This window comes from Dermochelys coriacea, chromosome 15, assembly GCF_009764565.3.
Source record: "Dermochelys coriacea isolate rDerCor1 chromosome 15, rDerCor1.pri.v4, whole genome shotgun sequence".
In the NCBI taxonomy this organism is placed as follows: Eukaryota; Metazoa; Chordata; order Testudines; family Dermochelyidae; genus Dermochelys; species Dermochelys coriacea.
Genome location: NC_050082.1, coordinates 27,503,476 through 27,511,488, shown reverse-complemented (window position 1 = coordinate 27,511,488; position 8,013 = coordinate 27,503,476). Strand labels below are relative to the sequence as shown.

Below are 8,013 nucleotides of genomic sequence, written 5' to 3'. Positions count from 1 at the left end.
CAAAGAAAGGTTCCCTTTATGTACACATATGGTGACCAGATGGCCTGATATTGGGACCCTCATGATATTAAAGGTTTTATCTTACATACACAACTATACCCACCCACCCATTTAAAAAAAAATCCCCATTTTTCACACTTTATGTACACAGAACAGATCAACCCTAATTATCCAAATAGCTCAAGGATCATTTCTGAAATGTGGCTCAACTTAATAAATTCGGCTAGGTATAGGGTACCTGTAGTGGCATTGCATTTTGTGTACATGTCAGTTAAGTATTTTTCCCCACACTGTAAGCATCAGGTGTAGGAAAAGGTTCTCGTATTTCTCAGTGTAGACCTCCCGCCTTAACAAAAGTGGTCTTATAGTGTTCTCCCATTTGCCATTACACAGACCCACTCTTCCATTCACAATTGTTTCACAGTCCTGTGGCAACTACTGCAATTGCTTATATAGAAAAGCAATAAATTATTGACTGTTTTAGCTATTTATAATACAATGTAGCAGCTGCAGACTAGGAGAGTAGCCTGCACCAGGTAACCCGACCGCTCTCCACATGTCAGCAAGCACTTTCCCTATGCTGGTATCTCTACCATAATTTAGGAATGGCTGTTTTAAAGTTTTGGGTTTTTACACTAGGGAATTTTAGCAAAAAAAAAAAATCCCCCCTGGTACTTATCCCCAGCTCAGCTGCACAGGTGGGGAGCCTTTGTGTAGCAAAATTCTGGCACAGTGGTGCTGTTTGTTTTTTTCATGTCAGCTAAGGCACCGGTTTAATTAACATAATAAAAATGCCCAAAGAGGCTGCAGCCTTGTCTATAGGAGGGCTCTTCCTTGTGCAGCCCAACCAGTGGTAGGGTAAGTACTGAAGGTAGTTTTTTGGGTATTTTTATTGTTTATTTAGGTGTATGGGGGGGGAATGTCTTTTGCTAAAATTCCCTACCAGGGAGCCAGCCCTGCCCTCACTTAGAATTAAGCTATAACCACTGTTTGAGTTATAGCTGGGGAGGGAGGTGATCACACACGCACACTTTTGTTTCAGGTTTCAGAGTAGCAGCCGTGTTAGACTGTATTCGCAAAAAAGAAAAGGAGGACTTGTGGCACCTTAGAGACTAACAAATTTATTTGAGCATAAGCTTGTTTGTTTCAGTGCTTTCTAGTGCAGGGCGGAGGCTCCTGGCTCTGTAGGACGCCTTCTCCTGTAGTGGAATGGATCACATATCTGTGTGCTCCTTTCATTACCTAAACAATAACTCAGAGCTACTCTGGATTGATGGGGGGGGGGGCTGGTTGAAAGCTATTCGGGCAGAGAGATTTCCAGGGACCACCCAGATCGTCCACAAATGTAATTAAAGAGTTTGCAGCTGGCTAAATCGAGGTTACCCCTGAAGAGGTCCTGCTCTGGGACTGAGCGGCAGGCATGTCATCACACGACAAGGATTAGGGTTAGGAATTAATTTTTAACAAGGGGGACGGGGTGGCTTCATGGACCTTGTTGTGCCCTTGGCCAGCGAGACAGAGCCAACGACCAATGGAGCAAAGCAGAGAGGGGAAGGACAACTAGTAACTGGGTTGTGCAATGGAGGCGCTGGCTTTTTCAGAAGAGCCTCTAACCAGGAGCTTGCCCTGGGGTCCGTGGGCAGCCCCAGCCCGGCCCCTTTCTCTGGGGCTGCGCTGCCGGGGGCCCAGAGTTAGCATTTGGCGCTGCAGCTGCGGCTCTTCCGAAGCGTCTCTTCTCCTTTGGGGGGAGCCAGTTGCAACAGAGCAGGTCACGTGAACCGCGCACAGCAAGTCCTCTCCATCTAGATCCTTCTCGACATGGCTTTTGTTAGCAGGGCAGTCTCGGGCTCCTCCCTGCTGCTTTGCTGGCTTTCCTTCGCCTGGGAGAGCAGCAGCGCTTTGCATACCAAGGGCTCCCTGCCCCTGGATGTCATCACCTTCTATAAGGTAAGGGGGATGCTGCTGGTTGCAGGTGCCTGTGTGTCCGGTCCTTCTCCCGCCGCATGCATGGTGCGGCTGCCCTAGCGGGGGGCTCACAGAGGCACTGGCCGTTGGATGGGGAAGGACCTTAAAGCCACGGGCCTTTTCAGGAACGGCAGATCGCTGTATTGAAAATACATTTCCGCTCCCGCGCGGGTCTCCGGCGGCTGCAACAGGGACGTGCCCTGGACGTGCTGGGCTTTGCAAGAGGCTGTTTGGAAAGGGTTGGCGGGTGGATAAAAGAGAGCGCGTGCCCCCCCCCCTCCCCGTCCCGCCTTTTATCAGCTCTGATGTGGGGCAGCCTCAGGCACTTCGCGGGCGGGACAGCACGACCGGCGCGCTCAGCCCTGCGATCGGAGGCCTGCCCCTGCGGCGGCGCAAGGGCCATTTTCAGAAGCTGCAGGCGGGCAGCCGCTGGCGAACGGCTCAAGAGTCTGCCCCGGGAGCAAGGTAGCCAATGGGGAAAGGACAGAGGAGAGGCGGCCTCAGCAGCGGGCCAATCACAGGCGCCCAAGTGTCTCAATTGCGCTCGAACGCTCTTGCCAAGGCTGCGGCGCAGCGCGCTCCGCTGTGGGCGAAGGGGCGCAGGGCAGCGCAGCGCAGCCGGTGGCCGCCGCCCGAGCACCTCGGAGCTTTACGGCTGTAGCATTCGCTGTCTCTGTCTGCAGCCGCTGTGCGACTGCCCCAGCCGTCAGGTGGCCTTCCGGCCACTGGCTCCTGTCCTGCTGGGGCACCACATGCCCTCCCCCGAATGCAGCGCGGGGCACCCCTGCCCAGCCTGCACCAAGCTCTTGTGAACGGACGGAGCCTTCCCTGTCCAGCCCCAGCCGGGCTCCGAGCACTGCATGCGCACGGGCGACAGTCCCAAGGAAAGAAAATCCAGAAACCCCCTCTTCTAGATCCGTCTATAAGAGCCATAGTAGGTGGTATTTGCTCATGGGTCTGTGAGCCTCTCGCTATGCCATCTGTCACACAGCAAAAAGAACAGGAGGACTTGTGACTCCTTAGAGACTAACGCATTTATCTGAGCATAAGCTTTCGGGAGCTACAGCTCACTTCATGTCACACAGCAGTGAACTCTGCCCCTGAGTTCACTAGACAGATCCGTACAGATTTTTATTTTTCCAAGTAAGAAAAGGTAAGTAGCTTAGGCACCAAATTTACATTATGGGAAAGGCTTTTTCCAGAACCAAGTAGAAATAGAAATACCTTCCTGATTTTTTTCCCATTTCATTAATAGGGTGTACTTTTGTTATTTAAAGATTTAGGTTTCTAGCACTGCAAGACCATGTTTAATCACAAGAGCCAGGTTTTAGAAATAGGAAGGGAAATTGATCAGAAATAGAAATCTCTGTATTGTGAGAAGTGGGAGTGAAGAACACCAGCTAAATTGAGCCAGCTGTCATGGGACAGGCTTCCAGTCCACACTGGAGAAGGGTTACTAGGCACCTACTGTCAGACCATGCAGTAATAACACTGAATCAATATCAGCTTATTTAACTTGTTTCTCAAAGTATGTAAGGAAGCATCCACCCTAAGCAAGTAGCTGTGATAGGGGCACTGACTGCAAAAGGCTGGAGGTTTTCTTTTCTTACGACAGTTCATCTCATCCACTTGAAATGAATCTCCACTTTGATAGACCAGTTTTGGTGTATTTGCATTCTGGGACCCCTTAAGCACCTGTTCCATAGCATCTTTTGCTAGGAGCAAGGACTTTGGGGTAATTTCCAAATGTGAAGCACTACATTGTGGGATGAAGCTAAAAAGACTGGCTGACAGGGTAGAGCTACAGTATTTGCAAATTTCAGCCATATTGAGGAGGGGAAGGAGCATAACTGGCAACTACACTGGTCAGCAGGACCAGAATTAAAGACTTTGTTCCAGGTGTTGCATACGTTACTTCGAATGCTTATAAAATGCCTGGGATGGCCTTTGTGATGTGGGGGAGCATTTAGTGCAACAAATTCTTGCTAGGAATGTTCTGAGATTGCAGGATCTTCCCACTTAGCATAGAAAGGGCCAAGATATGTGTCAGGTGTAGACACAAACCAAGTTTTGACTAAAAGCAAACAAGTCCATTTCCAAGCTGACCTCAAAGAGCCAGTGTGTTTGGTGCCACCCTGACAAGGCCAGTTTCACCGTCCAAGCAGAGTGAAACTAAAAACCAATAGCAAAAATGATGGCAAGTTAATAAGATGTTTTTCAAAAACTTTCACTTCAGCAGTCCAAGGTGCTTCTATAATCCTACTTGCATTATTCACTTGAGATGTCCCAGTGAAGTCAGTGGGGGCTGATTGTACTCTTTAAGTCAATGGAGCTCCCTACCAGTAAGGTGAGCAGAATTTGGCCCATTATGTCAATCAGAATTTGACATCACATAAGCAAAATGAAAGTAAAATCTTTCAGGGTATAAGCCATTTTAACAAAATACTGAAATATACCGTTTAGAATTCCTTCTAATAGCTGGTACAGGAACACACATGCACAGCCCATCTACTTCTTCCCCTCACATTGACAGCCACATTTATTAAATTAAGAGGTGCTTCATTATTAAACTAATTATCCCCAATGTGCCTCACAGTCAAATAATCATTTCATAGGAAAAGTGAAAACTGGCCAAAACATCCTTATATAAGTGTATACTGCATGTTTATGAAGTATTCAATAATTCCTCCATTAAATCTTTTTGTTTTTCTTGTGCTAGGTGATTCCAAAGAATAAGTTTGTCCTGGTGAAATTTGACACCCAGTATCCTTATGGTGAGAAGCAAGATGAATTCAAAAAGCTGGCAGAAAGCTCAGCTTCCAGCGAAGATCTGCTCATAGCTGAAGTGGGAATATCAGGTGAGCTGTAAACAATATCATTTGCGGAGGGAAAAACAAAATGTTGGCACAACTTGACCTCTTAAGCACTGTGAAATGTCACCCAGCTCTCTGCTTTAGCTGGGTTTTGGGTGTAGTTGGCACGCTGCGAGGTCATAGAGGAATTAGGATGGCCCAACATGGGCGGTGGGGAACCTGAGAATAAATGATTGAAAAGTTCATTTTTAGTTACTGATATATTGAATGTTCCCTTAGCCTGGTTGGTAGTGGAGCTGACTGCCCTCACAGCCTCATGTGAGGTGGGAGTAGGAGTGCTGGATATCCCCAACCCCCTTGGGCCAGTTAATGAAGTCTCTCAGCACAGTTATGGAATTAAAGTTGATTTGCAGTTCCTCTTGACCAGAGGGAAATCTGGCCTTTTCTTAGCCTCTTGGCCCCACTTCTATGGAATATGTCTTGTGAGAACTCTTTCAGCCATAATTGTGGTCACAGGAAATAAGTGTTACATTGTTAATTCACTTTAGGGAGCATTGCCATTCATTGCTGATGTTATGATAGAGGTGTTGGCATCACAACTGGCACTAATTGATGTTGCTATGGTAATCTCAAGAGAAGAGCCAAGGCTTGTATAAGTAATGAAGACAGAATTGCCATCACCCCTGCTGCTGCCTGTTCTGTAAACACAGGATTTAAACCTCTTCAGACTGCCCAGGTGGCATACATCACTAGGCACTGAAGTCTACCTAAACAAAAATCCTTTATACCTTAGGAGAATATCTGAAATCCCTATATTCATATTCTATCTTCAGGAATTCACATGGGATTTATGTTTCTTCAGATGTCATTTTACAAATATGCTTGGCATATAGCATATTCTCAATAAGAACAGTGTCTTCAGGGACATCAGCTAGAAATTATAATGAGTATTATCAATCTGTATGCTTGAGGCTACAAACTCATCTGATGGGGATCAGGAAGGAATCATTCCATCCCACCCCAAATCCAAGAGACAAAATCAGTTATAGAGTAAAGCAAGGTTAAATAAATACATTGTGGGGGATTTGCATCTTCCTCTGAAGCAGTCAATAATGGTTACTCTTGCAAGCGGACTTGCTGGACTTTTGGTTTGTTCCATCCTATGGCAATTCCTAGTAGAGAGTGGATGCTAACAGAGTTGTAATTACAAACATAAACATTAATTGCTAGGATCCTACTTACTGATTTTGCTCTGATCAATGTACTGATCCTTTTCATGTTTCGTTTCTGTTCCCAGATTATGGTGATAAACTGAACACAGAGTTGGGTGAGAAATACAAGCTGGATAAGGACAGCTATCCTATTTTTTACTTGTTCCAGGATGGGGACTTCGACAATCCCGTACCTTACAGTGGCCAAATAAAAGCCAGTGCTATTCAGCGTTGGCTGAAGAGTAAAGGCATCTATCTGGGAATGCCAGGCTGCCTACAAGAATATGACATCCTGGCAAGCAAATTTCTGAGCACCACTAAAGAGTTAGAGCGTCAAGCTCTTCTCAAACAGGGGCAGGAAAGTTTAGCAAAAGCCAAGGAAACGGAGAAGAAACGGGCTGAGCAGTACTTGAAAATCATGAGTAAAATCCTGGAGCAAGGAGAGGAGTTTGCTGCTAATGAAGTTGTCCGGATCACAAAACTGCTTGAGAAGAACAAAATGAGTGATGGGAAGAAGGAGGAGCTCCAGAAAAGCCTAAACATCCTCGCCTCTTTTCAAAAGAAGAATAGTGAAAAAGAAGAGCTTTAACAGACTGGAGAACTTTGTACAAGCTGTGATATTCTGGCACACGGTCCCATCCAATTCTCCTTATGCAAGCAAACTTTCCTTTGACCTCCAGGGAGCAGCAGAATTCCTTCTAGTGTGCTTGGTGCTTTAGAAAACTCAGAGAAAGGCATGTCGCCTTTGAAAAATGACAGTATTCTGTAGTAGGAATTCAAACAATCACCTCTTAAAGTGAAACTGATGTGTATTAGTTGATAAATACTATTGCACATAAAAATACATTAAAAACAGACTTCAGGTTGCAAAGTCAAGCACTCAAAAATTTAGGAAATAATATAATTAAGCTTGCCTCTGCAGAACTATCCCTCCACTGCACTGAATGGGGGATAGGAGTCCTGTGGAAAAAAATATGTGATCATGTAATTAAAGACTATCATAATGCACATGCACAATGGGGCTGAATTGAGGTTGTACAGGAAACCTTAATGTTGGTGTTTCCTAACTTTTGAGTATTTGGCTTTGCAATCGTAATCTTTTAATGTAGTTTTTGTGTGTTTAATTTCCTAGATTTTTTTTAAAAAGCAAACTGAACAAGCCGAAATCCTACCATGTAGTGTTATATTGTCATACACATGGTTCAGCAGCAGCGTTGAAACCATTAAATCCACTACACAGACATAGTAAGTGATAGCAATTAGCAGGTTGTCATCCTCTACGGAGTCTATGTGACCAGTACTAGAAGTGGAAGATACACTTTGCCAGTGAGTTTCATAAATATTTGTTGACAGCAAAGAATGCTGAGTGAAATTCAGGAATCTTGGGTTCTATCCTAGGCTCTGGAGGGAAGTAGGGCTAGTGGGCACAGAACTTTTCTCCCCCAAGTTTACCCCTTTCTACCCCACCCCGGCTCGTTGTTCCAGTCTCTGCTCTTCAGGCATCTCATCTCCGTCTCAGTCCTTCCCCAGCAAATCCTAGTTTTCTCTTGCACCCTAGCTCTTTCTCAGATATGTTTCTTCTCTCCCATTTCCCCCGCCCCCTGTACACTGGTTCCTAGACCCAGTTTCCATGAGCTCCTTGTCTCAGTATCCCTCTAATCCCCTGTCCCCAGCCAACTGCCGTCTATTCACCAACTCTCAATCCCAGCCTACCCTCCTCCTACAACTCCCAATACCATCCTGGTAGCAGACTCTTGGAGCATTTCAGATAAATGGTCTCAGAAACTTAACATGGGCCAAACAACATTGTTTTGCAAGCCTTATTCTGAAAAATGACAAACTGTTTTGGCTGAAATTTTCCAAAACTCAGCCTGGAGGAGATGCCCATTGTGGAAAAGTTCAGACCAAATGGTGAACATTTGGCAAAATTACAGGTTTCAGAGTAGCAACTGTGTTAGTCTGTATTGGCAAAAAGAAAAGGAGGACTTGTGGCACCTTAGAGACTAACAAATTTATTTGAGCAT

The 8,013-nt window shown here is 45.6% G+C and overlaps 1 protein-coding gene across 2 annotated transcripts; it reads left to right on the top strand.

Annotated features, from left to right (window-relative positions):
* The first annotated feature begins 1,563 nt into the window (after window positions 1–1,563).
* On the top strand, window positions 1,564–7,097 carry ERP29 (endoplasmic reticulum protein 29). 2 transcript variants are annotated; one of them, XM_038373481.2, is made up of 3 exons: window positions 1,564–1,947; window positions 4,685–4,823; window positions 6,076–7,097. In XM_038373481.2, exons 1-3 carry the CDS (start codon window positions 1,819–1,821, stop codon window positions 6,576–6,578), a joined length of 771 nt encoding a protein of 256 aa, XP_038229409.1. In that variant the 5' UTR covers window positions 1,564–1,818; the 3' UTR covers window positions 6,579–7,097. The 2 variants fall into 2 exon arrangements, with proteins under 2 accessions (XP_038229409.1, XP_043354037.1); XM_043498102.1 differs by lacking the exon at window positions 1,564–1,947 and adding an exon at window positions 2,052–2,899.
* Window positions 7,098–8,013: the final 916 nt, after the last annotated feature.